General features: G+C 32.4%; 1 protein-coding gene across 2 annotated transcripts in view; it reads right to left on the bottom strand.

Annotated features, from left to right (window-relative positions):
• Window positions 1–24,458, bottom strand: part of LOC114332007 (E3 ubiquitin-protein ligase Su(dx)) — a 52,682-nt gene that overhangs the window by 13,129 nt on the left and 15,095 nt on the right. For both annotated transcript variants that reach the window (XR_007698860.1, XM_028281704.2), the window contains exons 3-8: window positions 17,131–17,483; window positions 16,802–17,078; window positions 10,473–10,623; window positions 9,855–10,036; window positions 8,849–8,974; window positions 4,490–4,763 (exon numbers count right to left, since the gene is read on the bottom strand). Coding sequence is in view for 1 of the 2 variants with exons in the window: in XM_028281704.2 (XP_028137505.1) it covers window positions 4,490–4,763; window positions 8,849–8,974; window positions 9,855–10,036; window positions 10,473–10,623; window positions 16,802–17,078; window positions 17,131–17,483 (1,363 nt within the window). In the remaining variant the exon portion in view is untranslated. The remainder of the gene's footprint in view (window positions 1–4,489; window positions 4,764–8,848; window positions 8,975–9,854; window positions 10,037–10,472; window positions 10,624–16,801; window positions 17,079–17,130; window positions 17,484–24,458) is intronic.

The following is a 24,458-nucleotide window of genomic DNA, read 5'->3' as shown; positions in this document are numbered from 1 at the left end:
TGGGCACGGTACTTAAAGAAGAAGATCCTATATTGTCCTACTGCTTCATCAAATACAGCCCCAAAGTTCTTCCTAAGGATTTTTCTTTCCCAAACACGTAATCTCTCTTCGTTTGCGGAGAAATTGAAACGAAAACTATTGCAAGTTAAGCCGAACCTGTAACATGTGTATATTCCCGGAGTAGTATACATTCCCCAAATCTCCTGCTGAGTCGCTTTGAGTTCTTTAATAAGATTTACATTTATAGTTTCTTTTATGGCAAGACTTTCTTGATACAGAATCTGCGATCTTTTCTGTGTGTGGGACGAAAAACTGACCTACCCCTTCTAAAAACAGTTTGTTACTGAAGTTTTATCTTCTGATACTTTTTTTTTCGTCTTTAAAGAGGGGGGGGTCTGGAATCTTCAAAAGACACCTCAGTCCAGAACGCCGCCTGACTGACCTTAGTGCAGGATTCATTCTTCGTAGAACCAGCGATAGTTCCCGAGGTGCTTTAAAACGCTCTCTCGTCGCCGAGGCTACGCCGAATGCCTACCTGCTAAACCAGACCCTCCTCTGTCATCCAGCGCTCCGAAAACGGAATGGCCGCTGCAAGGTCGACATCGCTTCCGAAGCACTTTACCTTCATTTATCCACAGACTGTAAGCAAGGAGGCCCTTCATTTTCCCCGTTCCCCCTTTTTTTGGTCCCAAGATTGGGTTTTTTTTTTGAGCTTCTTTCCCACAGTCTGTCTTATACAATATATCTCACTTATTCACCTCTCGTCAAAACTTATTTCCTCTGCCTTCTACTCGTCATATATTTCACCCCTATCGTTGGTACAGCTGTTTTTCCTCCTCTTCTTTCTTCTTGATCACTACACGGATATAGTTGTGTATGCTAGTCCAACCAGTTTTATTTTCAATCATTCTCTCAATCATTTATTACCCTAGTAATATTAGTTACGATGGACACGCCAGGTGTCCCCAACACGACTCTACCTTATCGGCAGAGTCTACGAGAATTGTACGATAAATTGAAGCTGTAATTACAAAGAAACAAATTTGTATGTCTTTGTACTCACTTTATCACGCTTAACGAATTACGGGATCTGGATTTCAATGCATATTTTTTTTATAATTCTCGTATCAAAGTTACGCGTGAAGTTAGTCGTATTGATGACAGTTGGGGAAACGTCCGCGACCCTGGGGAAACATGAGCGACCCAGTTACAATACCATTGACATAAGTGGTGCCATCTTTGAGATGATACTCTACCTATTTAGCGAGTATGTATTTCCACAGAAAAATTTAATTTTTCAGACATAATTCTATTTTGTTCTATAAAAATCTTTGTCTACAATGAGTTATAAGGCGCATGCTCACGGGTCGATTTTAGTTGATCAACTTTAGTGGATAAACTAAAATCGGTTAAGTTTGTTGTTCACACATTTCAAACAAAATTGAAGCAATTAAATTTAATAAAATGACGCCAAATGTACACAAAATATTATTAGTAGTTTACTGTCTAACAATAAAACGCTGAAAACATTTTTGTTTTCTATACTTCCACAAAATTTATTATAACTATGTGACTACAGCTGTTTCGGCAGAGTGCCTTTCTCAAGTGATTTAGTTTACTATGTGTTTGCCTTTTTAAAGTCTTTAATTGAAGAGGTTGAGGAGTGGGGAGCTGTTTGTGTATTGTGTATTGTTGTCAGTATGGGTAGGTTTATGATATACGGAGAACTCATGTTTGTTGTGTAGTCTGGTAATTGTTATATCTAGACAGTTTATGGACTTATTCTGTTCTGTTTCTATTGTAAACTCAATATTATTATGAAGTGAATTAATGTATGATAGAAATTGGTCAAGTTGCCTGTTAGTTCCTGTAACGCATACTAGTATATCATCCACGTATCTCCACCAATATTAGAACTGTTTAAATACGGGATGTTTAGAAATAGTTGTTTCAAGCTGGTTCATAAATATATCTGATAGCAATGGGCTTAGAGGATTACCCATAATAAGTCCTGCACTGTTGTTTGTGTATATTTGATTATTGCATTCAAAATAGTCTTGGCTTATGCAAATTTCAAGAAGGTGTAAAATTTCAGATGCAATGATCGGATTTGGACTATTATGGTCTAAAAAATTTTTAACTAGAACAAAAGTTTCTGTATGAGGAACACTAGGACCAGTTGAAAATGTTGTATTTTATTAACTAGTTCTAGTGACGGTGAATTTAGGTGAAAATGTTGTATTTTAGTTGATAAAATACAACATTTTCAACTGCCCAACAACTCCAAGACTAATTTCATTTGATGTAAAAAATCTTTTTCCTAGTGTTCCTCCTACAGAAACTTTTACTCTAGTTAAAAATCTTTTAGACCATAATAGTACAAATCCGATCATTGCATCTGAAATTTTACACCTTCTTGACATTTGCATAAACCAAAACTATTTTGAATTCAATAATCAAATATACACAAACAGTGCAGGACTTATTATGGGTAATCCTCTAAGCCTAAGCCCATTGCTATCAGATATATTTATGAACCAGCTTGAAACAACTATTTCTAAACATCCCGTATTTAAACAGTTCTTATATTGGTGGAGATAGGTGGATGATATACTAGTATGCTTTACAGGAACTAACAGGCAACTTGACCAATTTCTATCATACATTAATTCACTTCATCGTAATATTGAGTTTACAATAGAAACAAAACAGAATAAGTCCATAAACTTTCTAGATATAACAATTACCAGACTACACAACAAACATGAGTTCTCCTTATATCATAAACCTACCCATACGGACACAACGATACACAATTCATCATCCCATCCTACACAACACAAATTAGCAGCCTACCATAGCATGATACATAGACTGACAGAAATTCTCATGTCAAAAAATAACTTCGAGGATAGAACTGAACATCATTAAGCAAATAGCAGTAAACAATGGCTATAACGAACAAACAATTAACAAAGTTTTAAACCAAAAACTCCATAAGGAAGTCCTGAAATTAGTCTATCCACCACCACAGAAAGAATCCAGTACCTTCTGCTCTTTCACATATACTGGCAAGATAACAACAAAAAGAGCCAGATACATAAAAAGAAGGGAATAACACCAGCTTTCAGAACTAACAACAACTTAAGCAAATATATTAAGAACAATAAGAGCCGAAAGAGAAAGCAACTACAGAGTGGTGTTTACAAACTAACTTGTGGTGACTGTCCAAAAACTTACATCGGTCAAACTGGCAGAACCGTTGACAAACGGATAGCAGAACACAAAAGGGCTTTCAACAATAGAAAAACAGACACTTCTACATACGCACTTCACCTTCTAGATCATAATCATTCTTTTAATGAAGAGTTTCAAATTTTGCATATTCAAAATAAAGGCCTTAAGCTATCTTTATTAGAATCTATGGAAATTAATAAATTAAAAAATACAGATATAATTCTGAATGACCAACTCGAGATAAACAGCTCCCCACTCCTCAACCTCTTCAATTAAAGACTTTAAAAAGGCAAACACATAGTAAACTAAATCTCTTGAGAAAGGCACTCTGCCGAAACAGCTGTAGCCACATAGTTATAATAAATTTTGTGGAAGTATAGAAAACAAACGTTTTCAGTGTTTTATTGTTAGATAAAATGAACTTCCATCAAGTAACGGTCGAATCCATCAAGTAATTTACTGATTCAGCAATTCACGAAACTTATGTTAAGAAGGAAAAAAAGAACATAATAAACATTGTTTCTGGAAACGAAATTGGATTAAAAGAAAAAATTAATGTGGTGTTTCAGAGACTCTGCTAAAAGAACTTGCTTTGCAGGATACAGAAGGATATAAAAATCTGAACATAACATTCTCTGACCACTTTAAACTCATTTTGTTGATTTGAAGGATAACTTTTTACGCAGACTGACGAGATAGTAGTGATTCAAGTCGACCAACAAATGTTCATACGCTTCAAACGCGATTCAACTCGTCTGGAAAATGTCAAGTTGAACGATAAAGTTTGACTCGATCAATCTTTTGTTGAATCGACAAAAGTTGACCGATTAAGATTGAAACATATGTTCTCACAGCTATTATCATTCGATTTTAGTTGATCCACTAAAGTTGATCAACTAAAATCGAACCGTGAAAATGCGCTTTTACCAATGGCATCACATTTTGGATACACGTCTATATTGGACATCTTTCGAATATTTTTGGCTATAAATTGAGCGCGTTTGTAGTTTTAGAGTTATAAAATTGTAATATAAAAAAATAAAACTTGAATATTGAAGACATACACTAATAGGTTTGTTCCAACTAGCGGTCAAACCAGTCAGAAACTATCAGCGAATAGTCGACCAGCGCGAGTAGAGGGGATAACACTCATGATTCTATTATGTTCTCGCACTGGCCAACTGTTTGCTGACGATTTCTGACTGGTTTGGCTGTTGGCTGGAACAGACCTATTAAAGGAACCATTTCTTACCTGAACTGACTAATTTTCCATTTGAACGACCTTTCATACGCCCTCGGTACGCCGTACACTCCTTTGGGCCCTTTAGGCGCCCCTGGTCTTGGATCGTCGAAAGTCGTCGATTTCGTATTGTGATCCACGAAGTACCTTTTGTTGTCCTCCGTATATCTAATTTCCCAGCCAGGCGGTAAAGGTAACTCCTCAACTTCGCTGATCTCCTGTCCTTGAGTCCGCGGGTCTTCCCATTGGGTGGTCCTGTTCTTGTGGTTGACAAAATACACACGACCTAGAACAATAACACGGATATTCGGTTGTGTAGACACGGCCATTAACTGTACAATTGTACAGAAACATCTGAAACCGCGAAGGTTGCCCAGGTAGCAAATCAAAGAGAAGGGACTTCAGTTGAACGCGTTGGTGCAAAGAGTAAACATTCCTTTAAAATGCATTATGCACGAAATCAGCGGTTTTGCATCATTGCCAGAAAAAAAATCGTCGAATAGTTGTTTATTTAGAATATATTATTATGTATAACTTTATCAATCAAAGATAGAGTAAAAATTTTAATTTTTTAATTATAACGCGGGCACATAAATTTGATACACCCTGTATATTGATTTGTAACTATTTAGTAGAAGGTAGCTTTTACGCAGTGGGTCTATCCTTAATGAGTCTTTCCCTGAAGACTTAAAGACATTTGTAAACAAAGTGAAGTGAAAATACAATTTATTTCGGATTATAATTTAAAAAGATTGTTTGTTACGGGAAAGGTAAGATCCACAGGTAGCTGTAATTATTAGTTTTTAGGAAAATAAAGGTAGAGAGATTTGGAATTTGAAGTCTGTTTGTTTAAGCACAAGAGTATTTGTATAATTTCCGGAAAGTGATTAGGATGAGTAGAAGTATTGTTTGAAAGAATGCCTGGTTTTTTCGAATGAAAAAGAGGAAAGTGGAAAGAGAAATGTTTCTGATTGGTTTGGCAATTTGGAATGGGGAAAAGGAAGTTTGAATGATGAGACAGTTTGGAAAAGAAAGTTTATTGTGTGGCCGGCATCCGAGATTGGCAGTCGAAAGTTTTCGCGTATAGTTCAGAAGCAAGTACTAGTGGTTGTTTGATAGTGGAGAGTAGCTGAAAAGTGGAACGAGAGACAAATAAAATTGAGAAGGAAAACCTCTTTGATTCTGTAAAGTCCAAGAGAGTAAGTTACAAGAACTATAGTTATTAAAATTATTTGTGACACCAAGTAAAAAAGATACTTGGGTCTCAGGAGATTATTATTGAGAGAAAGAGAGGAGAGAGTTTTGGAGTTTATTGAACGAGTACTGGTCAAAAACGGCCTGGCTTATGTTTTGGAGAAATAGTTGCTGGTATGCTGCTGGATTGATGCTGAGAACGGAGAGGGCTTTGATTGGTAGCCTAACATAATCAACAAGGAAGAGCTGTTTGGGTCAAGAGGAGACATCATTGTGTGTGAATCAAAAAGGTCAGTCAATAGCTTATGTGATAGATGTTCTTTATAATCAGAAGTTAAAATATTTGCGTAAAAGCATATGAATTAAGATTCCAACATTTCAATAATTTAATAGGAAGTATAAGTAGTTTTGCAAATACCTAAATTTGTTTGTTTAGCTTATTTTATAAATGATATCAGGAACAAAGCGATAAATATTTGTTTAAATTAGATTAATTATATGGTAAAAGTTTCATTTGGACAATTATGCCCACAGGATTTAATTGATAGATTTTCAGAGCATTGCTTTTGATAATAAAGGTATTTGTATGTGCTTATTTATGATTTTTCTATTTGCTTCCTTTTCCTATTTTATCCCGATAAGGATCAACTAAGAGATACTGAAGCCACGAGAAAGGATAAGTATAACCTTAGATAATTTTAGTTAATTTTTATGACAAAAAGGCACCCTGAGATTTTTTATTAATTGTTTATGTATGATTTGCGTCAATTCAATAATTAATTAAATAAATACTCAATTAAAATAAAAGTAATAGAACGCAGATCATAACAATATTTAATATGTTTTTAATCAACATGAATATTACAAGTGCCGTGAAAAATAGTAATCATGGTCGTATCTACAATAAATGCGAGGAATACCTGGATGACACAGTTTGGTTTCCGTAACGGGTTTGGAACGAGAGAAGCACTGTTGGGAATGAACGTACTTGCTGAAAGATATCGAGATATATCTGTAGACATATATTGTTGTTTTATTGACTTCCAAAAGGCATTTGATCGTGTTAAGCACTCTATATTGATCGAAGCTCTAAAAGACATTGGTTTGGCCGGCAGAGATGTTCGAATAATTGCAAATTTATATTGGAATCAAACAACATCAGTTTTAGTAGATGGTGTGGAATCACAGGCTCTTAATATTAAAAAAGGGGTACGGCAGGGATGCCTCTTGTCACCCCTGCTTTTCAACGTTTACTCCGAAAGAATCTTCAGAAAAGCACTTTCTGAAAGACAAGAAAGAATACTTGTGAACGGTGAAAATAATTTGCAATATGCCGACGATACAGTACTCCTAGCTTCTAGTGAAGAAGATCTGCAATCACTACTTGACAGTGTCGTTGAGAGTTGTAGGAAGGCAGGTCTGGATCTTAACATACGGAAAACCAAAATATGTACTCGTAATAAGTAAACAACAGCATATAAAACCGTCTATAATATGTAAATAATACCAAACTTGACCAAGTTGATAAACTCGTTTACCTTGCGACAGCAATTAAATTGTAACGCAGAAAGTCACGACGAAATTAGATCTAGGATAGAGCAGACTAGAGCCGCTTTTAGAAGGGTGTCCAAGGTGTTATGTAACAGAGACCTAAAATTGGCATTGAGGATCCGCCTACTTCGCTGCTATGTGTTCTCGGTCTTACTTTATGGTGTCGAGTACTGGACTGTGAATAAAATCGATCTAAATCGCCTTGAGGCTTTTGAAATGTGGTGCTATAGAAGAATTTTAAAAGTTTCCTGGGTGGAGAAGATTCGAAACTCCACAATACTAGAACGTCTCAGCAAGACTACTGAGATCATAAAAAGAATCAAGCAGAGAAAGCTGGAGTATTTCGGACATGTAATGAGAGGTCCCAAATATAGGTTGCTACAAAATATCATGCAAGGAAAAAATAGCAGGCAAACGCAGTCCAGGACGAGGAAGAACCTCATGGTTGAAGAACTTTCGACATTGGTATGGTGTTGATACAAGCATGCTATTTAGAGTGGCAGTGAATAAAATTAAGATAGCTACGATGGTAACCAACGTTCTGAAAGGACATGATACATGAAGAGAGTGAAAAATAGTGCATTAAGTGCACAATCCCGTGAAATTATATAATTTCATAATTATATATTTCATAATTATAATTATATAATTATAATTATATAAACGAAATTTTACTGTGAAACGGGTAACAAATAAAAAATCCGAAAAGCCTTTGAAACCCGATTGATCTGACAACGTCGCGTAACCAAAAGTTTTCGATCAGTCTGATCTTGGCGTTTTCAGATATTTCTGTCGATATTTCAAAATGGCAGTTGGTATTAAACACAACTGTCAATTTAATCCATTATAATGCTATCTAAAACTGTCAGTTGGTAGAAATAATCAACTTAAGATTCCTATACTGAATTCGCTCTACCGAGATTCACTTTGACACATTCGGAATAGGAAACATACAACACAAAAATTCCTACCTCACACTATTAACTGCCAAAATCAGCTTAATCTTTCATTAAAAAAAGAAGAATTATGAGAAATAGTGGGAGTGTCTACTAATCTCATAAAATTTTGTGGAGTTTATTTCTACAAAATATTTTTATTTTGTACAATAAATAATTTTGTTATTTGTTATGAATACATTATAATGGTGTAAATAAATAATTATTGATTGGCGTAAGGTTTATGTTATTTTTATGTCTGTTTACTATTAATAATATTGGCTATGAGCAGGTGCGTTGGTTGTAATAATTTCCAGTCACTTCTGACAACTGAATTTCCCAAAAAATAAATTACTAACGTCAGTGTCAAAGTGAATCCCGATGGAGCGAATTCAGTATATCAAAAAAATTTGAACATATACACACAAAAAAGGGATCCTTGATCAATGTTCTTTGCTGATGATATGGTGTGAGTGTAGGAGAGCAAAGAAATGTTGAAGGAGAAGTTGGAGGATTGGAGAAGAGCTACTGAATATGGAGGACTTACAGGCAGCAGGTCGAAGACGGAGTATATGTGGTTAGAATGAACAGAAATGGTTGGAGACATCGAATTGCTTGGAGAAAACTAGGACGAGTGTAGACAAAGTATAGACGAGACCTTTATACAGTATAAAAAAAAGGTAAGACTTACCTTCTGGCTGCACGCGTCTTTCCCATCCAGAAGGAAGAGGACCCAGACCGTCGTCGTCGTCAGCAACAACCGAGGGACCTGGTATGGGCCCGGGTTGGTGTTGGGGATACAAAAATCTTTGATTACCTATAAAAAAAATACGTTAAAGCTGTAACGATTAAAAAATCTTTTATTTTTTTTAATTCCATTTAATTCAGAACGCAGTAACTTTTGTTGTTCTGAAGCTATTTCTTTGTGGCATTTTTATAATTGACTATTTAGATGGGAAATAAGCCACAATTATTAAATTGAAAAAAATAATTTTATTAACGTTTCGACGCCCAAATCGAGTGTCGTTATCAAAATATAAAATACTACTAAGTTAACAACAATTTTGTTTAATTTAGTAGTATTTTGTATTTTGACAACGACACCCGATTTGGGCGTCGAAACGTTAATAAAAATTTTTTTCAATTTAATTGTGGCTTATTTCCCATCTAAATAGTCAAGCAGTAACTTTTATGCGATACTGTATAATGTTGGTATAATTCAATACTGCGTCTTAAATTTATTTATTTGAGCAGTAGTTTGTTATTAACAGTCTAATTCCATCTTAAGTTCGGCCAAAACAAACTAAAATTGTTTGTTTTATTCTTCTCGATTGCCTTCTCGGGCAAATTACAGAGTTGTGAATTGTTTGAATTTTGTCTTAAAGAAACGACGAACAAGCTATCAGCGTTGAGTGTCTTAGCCGGTGGAGTTTTTACCGGCGAAAGTATCCATGCTACCGGCGAAAGTATCCATGCGTGAGAATTGAATTCATTCCCGGTTTGGATTTTGAAGAGAAAGGGGATCCAGTATGGTATAACCAATTCATCAATTTCCGGTTTTTTAGTTTGAAAACATCGTTTTTAAGTTTAAAATCGTTTTCTTCATTAATTGTTTGTATTTAATTCATTAGAATTATGTATCAGTTGAAAAAAATATAAATATTATCACTTAAAAATAATAGTTTAAAAAAACATACCTTGTGAAACGATGTGCTGTCTCTGTCCCTGCCATTGCTGATAGTGCTGCAGTCTCTCAGAATTCGGCCTCTGCCATGTAGTGGTCCTCGTGTTGTGATCTACATAGTAGACGCGACCTCTGGGATCCCGCCGCATCTCCCATCCAGGCGGTAAAGGCTGTGGTCGTTCCCAAGACGTCGACCTAAAGCATGAAACGTATAAAAAAACCGACGAATAAAATGAAGTTACTTAACTTCTAAAACACTCTCTAAAAATTTCAGTTTGATCGGAGCAAAATTACTGGGGATACAGCATGTTGAATAAGGCTACCTTCGACTCGCTTTGCAGAGGTATCGCGCCAGCACGCTTGAGCGTAGTGAGAAACGTTCAACAGATATTCCCCTTTTTATAGATTATTCCGCGATTCAAAAACATATTCCGGTGTGCATCACTTTAAATTGTTGTTTCTATGTGAGTATTAAAAATAAAACTTATCAAAAGCTTAAACGCGTTTTTCTCGAAACAGCTTTATTCAAAGGCAGTGTACATTGTAACTCAAAAACTACTAGATCAATCCACCTGAAATTTTGCATAGATTTTATTTAGACATTTGCCCCCTCTTAAAGATCTTTACTCACCTCGTATTGTGGTCCACATAATATCTTCGGCCGTATGTATCAAATCGAAGCTCCCAACCAGGTGGCAAAGGTTCGGCATCGGCTCTGGTTTCATCCGACTCGCTGTGTACGACGTTACCATTTGGCACAGTTATTGGTGGTCCGATGCAGCCTACAAATACGTCATATTTTAAATAAAGTCCATAACAGACTCAAATTTTGTAACAATCCAAAAAACTTTTAATTTTTTTAAATTCCATTTGGTTCGGAACACAATAACTTTTATGCGACCCTGTATATCATAAAATTCGGTATAATTCCTATAAAGACTAAACGTTTTAAGTTTTAGAATTTTGAAAGAAAAGACATACTATAAGTGTTTGTTTATGCAGTCTAAATTACACTAAATAACCCTTTCTCTGTCATAACTGCTGAAAGAATAAACAAATCCAATAATTTATTTGTATTGGCAGCTGTCGCTAGCAAAATTAAAGTGTGTGTTTATTTAATACTGGATGAAAGCTAAATTAAATCAAATTGAGGCTTGAAGATTTTAGAAAAGGCAGTGGAGGTCTAGCCTTTGGCGAGGCCGAGTCTACACCACTTAAGATGATTCCCGGTTGAGATCTTGAACAACTCGGGAGTCTGGTATTTCGCCAGGCACTGGAGGTTTGTCCCATCAGTATCATCAATTTCCATTTTATTCCATTATCAGTCTTGGATGTAATTTTTCCGCATTGGTGTGGTCAATACGGAACAGAGGCCTAGACACTCAACATAACGCTGTTGAACAAGCTAGAAGCCTTTGAACACTGGCTTTATAGGTCATCAAAATTAGAAAAGTTAGCTACCTAGGACACATAATGAGAAGCTAAACTGATCGCGCAACTGATCATCCAGGGGGAGATTAAAGGAAAACGGAGTCCTGGTAGATGCCAGGTTCCATGGCTTTTAAATATTAGAGACTGGACCGGCCTTGATTCAAGATTACCCCAGGCTGTGGGTGAAAAATAGGTCGATTTCAGGATATAATTCAGGAATTTTTGAAACCTATCAGGTGTTGTAAAGGACGATGCTAGGAATAACTTCTACTAAAATGTAACCAAAAATAGTGTGCGCTTTTTTTTATTGCGATTTTCATTTGTTAAATTTGCAATTTTTAATGATTTTTAATTTTGCAGCTTAGGATATTGATTTTAGAGAAAAACTTTTTAATAGAAACTGGTAGTAAATTAAAAAACCTACAATTTGAGGTACGGTAAGTTTAATTTGGTTAATTCGTTATTGCAAAACAGCCTGCGAAAAGTCCAAAATGGCCGTTATTTACAATTGCATTATTTATTGTACAAATAATTTTTTTTATTTTTTAAAGCTTTAAAATGAAGATCTTTCAATTCCAAACATAAAAAAAATTGTAAAGCCAGATTAACGAATTTGTTGCTTAGATATTATAAATTGTTTATTACAAGAGGTCAAATGTCTAAGGCTATAACTTTTTGAAAAAAAAATCTTAGAGAGTTGGTGAAACATCTAATCTCCTTCTAAAGAGTTATGTTTTCATATTCTGATAAAACAGTAAACAGCGTAAAACATTTTTAAAGCTTTAATTTTTGGGTTTGAAAATAAGGGGGCAAATTTCGTTATAAACATTTAGAGCTGAAGCGGCCCTGTACATCATATGAGTTTTTAACTTACAGATTATTGTTGCTAAAGATAAAACAAAGATTTATAAAAAAATAAAAAATTTCTACGACCAACTGAAGCCGAGATAATTTTTGGGTTTGAAAATAGGGGGCAAATTTCGTTATAAACATTTAGAGCTGAAGCGGCCCTGTACATCCTATGAGTTTCTAACTTACAGATTATTGTTGCAGAAGACAAAACGAAGATTTATAAAAAAATAAAAATTTCTACAACCAACTGAAGCCGAGATAATTGATTTTTTTTCTTAAGTAGTAGTGCCTTTATTTATAACAATTAAGAAATTATTTTACAGTCATTGACTAAAGAAAGACTTATATTATCTTAAAATAAAAATTATTATAAAATATAATTACATTTAATTATTAAAAATTATTTTTAAAATCGGTGCTTTTGCGAGCGGCCGAATTTTGCAAATCGCCCGGCTCGCTTCAAATCCGCGCGGTCGGAAAATTTTTACGTAACTTGTATTAAATTTTAACAGAAAACAATTTGATAATATTATCATTATAATATATATACAGTCTATTTACCACTGTATTTGTTTTTCTTGATAAACTTTTATGTGAAATTTCATTTCTGAAGATATTACAAAAGATATTTCAATATTACAAAAATGATACATATATATGAAATATAACTATATTTTTAATTTTTTCATTGTTATATAAATATAATAATAATAATGTTACTTCTTACTATAATATACAATATAAAACTTTTTCTTCTTGTAGTTGTATTCTTTTTGGATTTCACATATAAAAGCTTATCAAGAAAAACAAATACAGTGGTAAATAGACTGTACATTATAATGATAATGTTATTAAATTGTTTTCTGTCAAAATTTAATACAAGTAAATTTTCCGAGCGCGCGGATTTGAAGCGAGCCGGGCGATTTGCAAAATTCGGCTGCTTGCAAAAGCACCGATTTTAAAAATAATTTTTATTAATTAAATGTAATTATATTTTATAATAATTTTGATTAAGGTAATATAAGTCTTTCTTTAGTCAATGACTGTAAAATAATTTCTTAATTGTTATAAATAAAGGCACTATGATTTAAGAAAAAAAAAATTATCTCGGCTTCAGTTGGTTGGAGAAAATTTTAATTTTTTTATGAATCTTCGTTTCGTCTTTAGCAACAATAATCTGTAAGTTAGAAACTCATAGGATATACAGGGCCGCTTCAGCTCTAAATGTTTATAACGAAATTTGCCCCCTTATTTTCAAACCCAAAAATTATCTCGGCTTCAGTTGGTCGTAGAATTTTTTTATTTTTTTATAAATCTTCGTTTCATCTTCAGCAACAATAATATGTAAGTTAAAAACTCATAGGATGTACAGGGCCGCTTCAGCTCTAAATGTTTTTAACGAAATTTGCCCCCTTATTTTCAAATCCAAAAATTAGAGGTTTAAAAATGTTTTACGCATTTATTTACATCAGAATATGAAAATATAACTCTTTCGAAGGAGATTGGATGTTTCACCATCTTTCTACAATTTTTTTTTTTTTTAAAAGTTATAGCCTTCGACATTTGACCTCTTGGAATAAACAATTTATAAAATATCTAAGCAACAAATTCGTTAATCTGGCTTTACAATTTTTTTTATGTTTGGAATCGAAAGATCTTCATTTTAAAGCTTTAAAAAATAAAAAAATTATTTGTACAATAAATAATACAATTGTAAAAAACGGCCATTTTGGACCTTTCGCAGGCTGTTTTGCAATAACCAATTAACCAAATTAAACTTACCGTACCTCAAATTGTAGGTTTTTTAATTTACTACAATTTTCTATTAAAAAGTTTTTCTCTAAAATCAATATCCTAAGCTACAAAATTAAAAATCAATAAAAATTGCAAATTTAACAAATGAAAATCGCAATTAAAAAAAAGCGCACAATATTTTTGGTTACATTTTAGTAGAAGTTATTCCTGGCATCGTCCTTTACAACACCTGATAGGTTTCAAAAATTCCTGAATTATATCACGTTTTTTCACCCACAGCCTGGGGTAGATTGTTTTAATGCCGCATTGGGCAGAGACAGATTCGCCAGTGTGGTCACTAACCTCCACTAAAGGAGACAGCACCACAAGAAGAAGAAGAAGAAGAAGTACATTAAGAGTCGAGTAAAAATTTATGCCTTTATGTGCACGCAAGAGATGGGAGTGAATAAGTTTTTTGGGTTTTTTTATATTGTTGAAAAAGAGTTTTTTCCACTTGCCTATTTATGTTGTTTTGAAGCTATTTCTTTGTGTCATTAATGTATTTTACCTTGATTTTTATTTAACTTGAAAAATGATTTTATTGATATGGGACAATGAACATAGAGTTCAGAGGAAAGATTCAAGTATAGTCCTGAAAGAAACAGATAGTAAAAAGAGAAAAATCAAGGAAGCGGCTCTAATTATTATGCTAAATGAAACCAATTGTGTCGCAAATTACTCGGTAGAATGCAGTAGGATGTGGTTACCCATACTAAAAATGGAAGTCAATAGAAAGAAAATACCACAATTAGTAAGTCAATAGCATATCGAGGATAATACATAATTTATGTTTTAGAATTATTTATATAGGGTAAGGCAGATAAAGGGCCTATTAGAAATATCTCGAGAACTAAAGGCAACTGAATTATAAAAATTGGAATAAAGGGGTTTTGAAGACTGATCTATTTAATGAAAATATTTGCATCTATTTGGTACTTCCGGTTATACCGGAAGTTTCTTATAACTTCGTTTTTTAAATGGAACACCCTGTATGTTTTTACATTTTTGGATTCTCCTTGATTTCTTCTCTCTTAAAATATGAGGTTTTGTAATATTATACAGGGTAGTTTAAAATATAATTACGTTTTTTATTCATTTCGTAGCAACTTTCACGCCCTGTAGAATTGTAGTAGTTTTACATCAAAATGTCTATTTATGTTCAAATATTTTTTTACTATTGTTAACAATTATTAGTATAGCTAATTTTTTAATTTTAGTATACAGGGTGGGTCGAAACTCGGAATGAGTATTTTCTGAGTTTTCTTTAAATGGAACACCCTATATTTTAGTATTGTAATGAAATGATATTTTATGGTACTTTTTTACTTCTTAAGCATTCCCTATACCTAACTGCTTTAATTTGTGCTTATTTGTTAATCGCACCAACAATCTTAAATAAGAAGGTATTTTGATAGCTCAACCATTATTGGCAATTTTAAGTATCAGTCTAGATTAATATGTATTTATTTCCGAAAAATTAAATTATTATTGATTGAATATTTTCACGGCCAACCTAACAAAATTTTACGTATTTTGTGTTTCAATTAATGTTTGGCTTGAATCACCAATAACTCACAAATTAAAGCAGTTAGGTATAGGGAATACTTAAGAAATTAAAAAAGTAACAAAAAATAACATTTCATTACAATACTAAAATACAGGGTGTTCTATTTAAGAAAACTCAGAAAATACTCATTCCGAGTTTCCACCAACCCTGTATACTAAAATGAAAAATTTAACTATACCAATAATTCTTAACAATAGTAGACTATATTAAAAATCATTTGAACATGAATAGAGTTTATTGTCAAACTATTACAATTCTACAGGGTGTGAATATTGCTACGAAATTAATAAGTAAACGTAATTATCTTTTAAGCTACCCTGTATAATATTACAAAACATTATATTTTAAGAAAGAAGAAATCGAGGAGAATCCAAAAATGTAAAAACATACAGGGTGTCCCATTTAAAAAAACGAAGTTACAATCAACTTCCGGTATAACTGGAAATAGCAAAAAGTCCAAAATACTTTCATTAAATAGTTTACAACTCAACACCCCTGTATTTCAATTTTCATGGTTTTCTTGCCTTTAGTTCTCGAGATATTTCTAATAGGCCCTTTATCTGCCTCACCCCTGACCCTGTATAACTATGCCTCAAAACCCCTGTATTTCCAATTTTCATGGTTTTCTTGCCTTTAGTTCTCCAGATATTTCTAATAGGCCCTTTATCTGCCTCACCCTGTATATTATTAATATTATTTATAATTTAAAATAACATACATCAGAATCAGAATTTGGTGTTAGTTTTGAGAGTAAACTAAATGTAAGACCAAATACTTACAATGTCAGGACAGTATCATGAGGTTTTTACCTGGTTTTTCCTCGTGATTTAATATGAAATCACTAACACAAGAATTTTACTGTCACCATTGCATGTGGTTGTCATTTAAAGACAGATCGCATGTTATGATTTTTTTGTGACGGATATTCTTGACTTAAAGTTGATTTCATGTAATCGAATGAACTATCTTTCAATAGAGTTGTCCCAGGAACGTAACTCATGAGTATTGGCAATATCATTTTAAAATCTTCTACTTTAAAATGTATAATACGTAATATGTCTGAATTGCCGATATGAATGAGTAAGATTAAATTAAATTATTAGAAGAATTTTTTTACTAAGCAACAACATTTTTAATTTATTAATATTTTGTATTTTGATATCGATGCCTGAAGTGGAAGTTGAAATGTCAATAAAATCATTTTTCAAGTTAAATTGTGTCTTATCTCCCAATTACAATAGTAAATTGCCTATAAGTCCATTTTTTAGTCCATTAAGTTCCTTTTTTTTTCTAACATATAGTGCATATAAACTTACCATTAGGAATATTGTTGCTGCTGGTGGACATCGGCAAGGGTGTAGCAGCTGGTGTCACAACCTGGCTTCTTCTAGCCTCTATCCTTTCTGTACTGTTTCTAGTTGTAGCTGGTGTTGTTGAGGAATTCTGAGTCGGCATTACATTCTCTGCTCCTTGGCCTTTAATTTTGGCTCGAATGCCATTTAAAACCGCCCTAGTCGTAGAGTCTGTATTGTTCTGTCCTAGTGGTAAAGAGTCATTTGAGCGGATGTATTGAGTCATATCAACGATTAGTCCCTGAAAGTTGAAATATTTAGCAAAACATCGAAATAAACACTCCATCACTTACCTTAAATGTACAAATTAATTCACCAACTTTTTGTGGACCATCGTTCTGTTTCGCTTCGCCCATGAGATCTAACGTAACATCCAAATTATCACATCTTCCGTTAAAATGAAACAATAACATAAACAAATCGACTTTTTTCTCTCCTATGACAGTGTCTTTTTTATATCTGTAATGATCCTTGACTTGGAAAAGGATCTTCGATCGAGGTGTGACCAAGCAAGTAAATGTTTCGTTCCATTTCGGTTGGCAGCTACTCGTTTTTACCGTCTCAGTCTTTTGAGCGCCCCTATCGTCTACTAGGATCTCTACGTAAGGCTTGAGGAGCATGCTAGGTCTTAAGTTGGCAGACTCAACTGAAAACAAGTAAAAATACATGAAAAATATATACGAGATAGTCCTAATGGACGGTTAGAGATAGCAAAGATAGCAAACCTATTTAAAATATATTTAAATTCAGCACTATGACAATGGCAGTACATGTAGGTACATAGATATACAACACTCACTCTACAAAGTTTTTGGGTGTGTTCATTGATTCTAATCTGAAATGGTCAGACCAAGTGAATTCAGTGAACATGAAATTCAATAAAGCTTTTTATGCTATATCTAGAATTAAAAACACACTACCCATATCCGCATTAATAAACGTTTATTATAGCCTTACTTACAGCCACATGTGCTATAATGTAATTTTATGGGGGAACTCAATAGATAGTACCAAAGTGTTCATTACCCAAAAAAAAATTATCAGTAGTAATTGCACAAGAGCTCTAAAATTATTTAATTTTTCCCGAGTGTCACTTTGGCAGTTTTAATTTCACGAGCCGAAGGCGAGTGAAATTATGTCAAAGTGTCACGAGGGCAAAAATTCTATATTAATTTTAGAGTTCGAGTGCAATTTGTTGCGATTATTTCATGAATAAAACTGTTCAAAACCAAAATTTTATTGTAATTTATGCAGGGTGTTAGTAAATAAGTATAAAAAATTTTAAGAGCTAATTCTACATGAAAAAATAATGCCGGTTTGCTTTATAAACATATGCCCGCAAATGCTTCGTTTGCCAGATACGGGGTGTTGAAATTTTTATTTCAAACTGCCAAATTATTTATTGCTCTAAGACCAGTTGAGCTATGAAAATAAAATTTGGTGAGTTTTAGGAGGTAGCTATTGCGCATTTTTTGACATACAACTAAGAATTTTGTATTCATCATTGGCGCGCATAGGGTAATAGATTGAATTTTTTTAAAGAAAAAAATAGTACGCCACTGAGATATTTCAAATTAAAAATGATTTTTAAATTCCACGTTTAAGTTTTGATAAGAAACCTTTCTTGCCTTTTTTCATATGATGCACCGTTGTTATGCAGAAAAATAAAACATATTGGCGCGTATTTTTCATTTCTTAATACATCATCAAGAACTATCCAATATAATACTAAACTAGAACAATAACAGAAAATATTACTAATAAGATTTCAACTAGGTGCAAAGCTGCAAAGAATGTTTAGAATGATCTCCTTTACAGGTAATAGAAGAATTTTATATTCATCATTGGCGCGCGTACGGGTAATGGTCTGAATTTTTTGAAAAAAAAAAAATAGTACGCCACTCAGATATGTCAAACTAAAAATCATTTTTGAATTCTTCGTTCAATTTACGACAAAAAATCTTTCTTACCTTTTTTACATACGAGGCGCCGTTTTTATACAAAAAAATAAAACATCTTATCACTTACAAAGTATATGAGGTAGTTTTCATATGCATAGAAACTTGTCCAAATACTTTGTAAACGTTAAGATGTTTTATTTTTTTACATAAAAACGGCGCCGCATATGAAAAAAAGGTGAGAAATATTTTTGGTCTTAAATTAAACCAGCAATTCAAAAATGATTTTTAATTTGACATATCTCAGTGGCGTACTATTTTTCTCTTAAAAAAATTCAGACAATTACCTGTACGCGCGCCAATGATGAATATAAAATTCTTCTATAACCTCTAAAGGAGGTCATTTTAAACATTTTTTGCAGCTTTGCACCTAGTTGAAATATTATTAGTAATATTTTCTGTTATTGTTCTAGTTTAGTATTATTATATTGGATAGTTCTTGATGACGTATTAAGAAATGATAAATACGCGCCAAGATGTTTTATTTTTCTGCATAAAAACGGTGCATCATATGAAAAAAGGCAAGAAAGGTTTCTTATCAAAAATTAAACGTGGAATATAAAAATCATTTTTAATTTGAAATATCTCAGTGGCGTACAATTTTTTTCTTTAAAAAAATTCAGACTATTACCCGTATCCGCGCCAATGATGAATACAAAATTTTTAATTGTATGTCAAAAAATGCGCAATAGCTACCTCCTAAAACTCACCAAATTTTATTTTCATAGCTCAACTGGTCTTAGAGCAAGAAATAAATTGGCAGTTTGAAATTAAAATTTCAACACCCCGTATCTAGGAAACTAAGCATTTGCGGACACATATGTTTATAGAGCAAACCGGCATTAATTTTTCATGTAGAATTAGCCCTTAAAATATTTCATACTTATTTACTAACACCCTGTATATGTAAGTACCAATTAGTGAAATTAAACACACAGTTGTTATAAATATGTATTTGACGGTTGAAAGTCATCACTTTTATAATTTTTAAAACATTTGTCATTAATGTCACTGAATGTATTTTTTTCGTAGCAACGAAGGGCATCTGACGTAATATGCTTAAAGACGGGAGATTATCAAAAATTATCACCTTAATTTGCATGTCTGTAGCTTTCTATTGGTCAGAATCTCCTATGAATGAAATAATCCATAAAATTTTTAATTTGGATTATCAACAATCTTGTTAACCAATTTTTATTAAACATCAAATTTTAACTTTCTACTGCCTATACATATATCTATAAATGTTTACTTTATGTAAAAGAGGAAATAAATACATTTCAAGTAAATGCAGACAATCCCTATTACAATACAAGAAGTGCTGAATCTTTACGAGTTCCTAAACACAGAACATCCAAATTTCAAAATAGCTTCAGATATATGGGACTGACCTTATACAACCATTTGCCAAAACTGTGAAAGAAATACCACTTTCCACTAAATTAAAAAAAAATGTTAAAGATTTACTCTTAAGAAAAGCATATTATTCTATAAATGAATATCTGGAGGACAAACTGCAGTAGCTTCATATTTTACTTGTAAAAATGTTATTTTATATATTTTATGTTTTGTCAATTTTGTTACACTGTGAATATTGTATTATACATATTAATGTTTTTTTTTATACTGAATTCTGTAGTGAAGTATCCTATACATTTATTTTGAATGTCTTAAAGGATCAATAAAGTATGACTATGACTATGATGACGATAATCTTTTCATTTTGCACTTTGCTGATGTACTGATGATCATATTAACTGAGGATGAGGAGGGTGTAAAGTATATGATCAGAAACTTGGACAAAGAATATCAGGCTTGGGTTTGACGATAAATATGGAAAAGACAGAATATCTAGTTCTTGGAAACACAGACTTGAAGTAAATAGTAGTGCTATACCACTATGAAATTAGGAATGGTAAGTCCTACAAGTACCTTGGAATGTTGGAATGACAATTATTATAAAGAGGGCTCTTGAAACAACAATAATCAACGGACACCATTGAAGACAAGAGTTTTAGATAGTACGGACAACTAAGACGTATGAATCGGGGCCTCAAAAAAAAGTAGTTCCGATGGCGGACAGTTAATCTCAGGATTGGGATCTCTCAAACAAAAAAAATCGTACGGCTTTTGAAAAAGGAAGGTTTCTTACGTGATAATTTACCAACGTTAGTGAAAAATTCCGCAAAAAAAAAATTTTACGGAAATTTGAAAAATTTTTTTGACAAAATCGCCCGTTTTTCTTCAGTTTTCATGGTTAAAAAATATTTATTTTTTATTTTTTGGTCAAATTGTGGTAAATTGTCACGTAAGAAACCTTCCTTTTTCAAATTCCGCACGATTTTTTTGTTTCAGATATCCCAATTCTGAGATTAACTGTCCGCCATCATTTTTCGAGGCCTAGAGTTTTACGCTCTCTACAATATTAGTGTGCGTGCATAAATGAAAAAAGATATATTTTTTGTACTCTCTAAGAGGTATATATTAATATGTAAAAAGTTTTATGTTCATTTTTAATAAAGGTTTAAAGAAAAAAATTCTTGAAAAAAATTATTATTTTTGGTCTTCTAAAGGTACTACTTAGTACCTTAAGTTTGACAATCTATAACTTTATCATTTGTACTCCAATTTTCAGGATTCTTTCATCAGTTTATAGATACATGTAATGATGTCGTTTGTTATTATTCCGGTAATAAAAATTTTTTGCTTAGATGACATTATACGGGGGTGAACGGAATCGTTGTATTTTCTCCTAACTTGAAAAAATTCTGTGGAAAAATTGGAGGGCTGATTTTGTTTCATACTTCCTTTGTATTATCCTGGAAGTATCCCTAAGATTTAGTTTTTTGAATTATCGGAAGATCTCTTTTCTTGTAAGAGCTGTAATAAATGACTTATAAACATAAATATCTTAAATAAAAGTTGGATTTATAAAATTAGAACAGCCCCGATTTATAAAATGTAGCCCAGATCTCAATCCTATTGACTATTTATGGGATGAATTAAGAATAGAATAAACACATCTTTATTCGATGCCAAACAGATTGCGAGTAGTTTCTGCGAGAGATGGACATACCCGCTATTGAGTTTTTTTTGTTTTGTTGTTAATGGGCCTAGCCGGGTAAGATGATGAAAAGTGCCCCCAATTCGATTCGAATTCCATATAGGTCACCGTTTAGCATATACAGCGAAATTAACTTTCTGAAATTTTTAGCCCCCTAGGTGGTCATGTGACCCACCTAGAGCCTAATTAGGGTTTTTATGTTTTTATTTTTTATCTCAGCCGCATCGAGAACTAGCGAAAAACTTTAAATAAAAAAGTTGTAAGCTTTAAAAAGTTCTGTCCGAAAAAAATTTTGTTTTTAATTTTTGGCGGGAAATTTAAATTTTAGAACGATTTCAAAATTTTAAAAGAGTATAAAAAAATAACTAAGACATTCGTTTTCACGAAAAAAATATATAACGTGTATTTTTGCATAATGTTTCACCCTGAATTTTTTCAAATTTTTAAAATTGGTGAAACGCACCTTTAAAAATAAAAAACCGCATTTTTTCGGTTTTTTTTTTTCGTTTTTTGATACAATTTTATACATATTTTTCAAAAAAGGTAACACCGTCACTGGAGTAGGTAAAAAACTGAAAAATAATTGGGGTTTGCTTAATAAAAAATTTTTGTAACGCCATCCATGTTCAAGATACAGGGCGTCGAAGAAAACAAAATTTTTTGCGATTTTGCCGAAACTACTGGCAACATTGTAATAAAATTTGGCGAGTTTTAAGAGGTAGTTGTTGTTTATTTTTTGACATACAATTAAGAATTTTATATTTATCATTGGCGCTCATAGGGGTAATGGTCTGAACTTTTTAAAGAAAAAAGATAGTACGCCACTGACATACTTCAAATTAACAATCGTTTTTGAATTCCTCGTTCAATTGGTGACAAAAAATCTATCGTCCTATTTTTTCATACGACGCGCCGTTTATATTCAAAAAATAATACATCTTAACCGTTACAAAGTATTCAAACTTCTATGAAATAAAATACTACATACTAATATTAGTAGTTTCTACATCTACATACACTGGTACATTTATTATAAAAACTAATTCGAATACTTTGGAAGCGTTAAGATATTTTATTTTTTGCAGCAAAACGGCGCGTCGTATGAAAAAATAGTAAGATAGATTTTTTGTCACAAATTGAGCGTGGAATACAAAAACATTGTTAATTTGAAATATGTCAGTGGCGTACTATCTTTTTTCTTTAAAAATTTAGGCCATTACCCATATGCGCGCCAATGATAAATATAAAATTCTTAATTGTATGTCAAAAAATGCACAACAACTATCCCTTGAAACTCACCAAATTTTATTACAATGTTGCCAGTAGTTTCGGCAAAATCGTAAAAAATGTGTAAAATTTTGTTTTCTTCAACGCCCTGTATCTTGAAAATGGATGGCGTTACAAAAAAATTTTATTAGACAAACCCCAATTATTTTTCAGTTTTCACCTACTGCAGTCATGGTGTTACCTTTTTTGAAAAATATGTATAAAATTGTATCAAAAATCGAAAAAAAAACCGAAAAAATGCGGTTTTTTATTTTTAAAGGTGCGTTTCACCAATTTTAAAAATTTGAAAAAATTCAGGGTGAAATATTATGCAAAAATACACGTGATATATTTTTTTCGTGAAAACGAATGCCTTAGTTATTTTTTTATACTCATTTAAAATTTTGAAATCGTTCTAAAATTTAAATTTCCCGCCAAAAATTAAAAACAAAATTTTTTTCGGACATAACTTTTTAAAGCTTACAACTTTTTTATTTAAAGTTTTTCGCTAGTTCTCGATGCAGCTGAGATAAAAAATAAAAACATAAAAACCTTAATGAGGCTCTAGGTGGGTCACAAGACCACCTAGGGGGCTAAAAATTTTAGAAAGTTAATTTCACTATATCTGCTTAACGGTGACCTATATGGAATTCGAATCGAGTTGGGGGCACTTTTCATCATCTTTGTTTTGTGTTGTTAATTTTAGTGCGTTTGATATTTTTAACTAAATAAACCTTCAAAGCAGTGTTTTTATTTACAGGTTTTACAAGAAAAGAGATATTCGGATAATTCAAAAAACAAAATCTTAGGGATACCTCCAGGATAATACAAAAGGAGTATGTAACAAAATTAGCCACCCAATTTTTTCAAAAAATCTTTTAAAGTTAGGAAAAAATACAATGCTTCCATTCACCCCTGTATAATGTCATCTAAGCAAAAAATGTTCGTTACCGGAATTAATCAAATTTAATCAAAAATTTTGGATGGCGGAATTTTGTGCCGGTGAATTTAGTTACTACCTCTTGTTATTAATTTATTTATTTGTTACGGGATGTCCCCATTTTTACAAATAACAAAAATAAAGTACCCTAACCATAACACAAATACTAAACTAAGTATTAAATAATTATTAAATATTGTTAAACAAATGATTATAATTTAAGAAAACTAAATTTCCTGAAAAGATTATTAAAATGAAAATCTCTGACAATTAAATTCGTAAATGAAAACGAAAATAAAATTTGTAAATGAAAACGTCCTCTAAACAATAGGTACACATAGATATTTCAAACGCTGCTAATTTGTTTCATGTAGTAAATTGTTATCTTAATAT

This window comes from Diabrotica virgifera, chromosome 6, assembly GCF_917563875.1.
Source record: "Diabrotica virgifera virgifera chromosome 6, PGI_DIABVI_V3a".
Classification (NCBI taxonomy): Eukaryota; Metazoa; Arthropoda; class Insecta; order Coleoptera; family Chrysomelidae; genus Diabrotica; species Diabrotica virgifera.
This window is presented reverse-complemented; position numbering and strand designations above follow the sequence as displayed.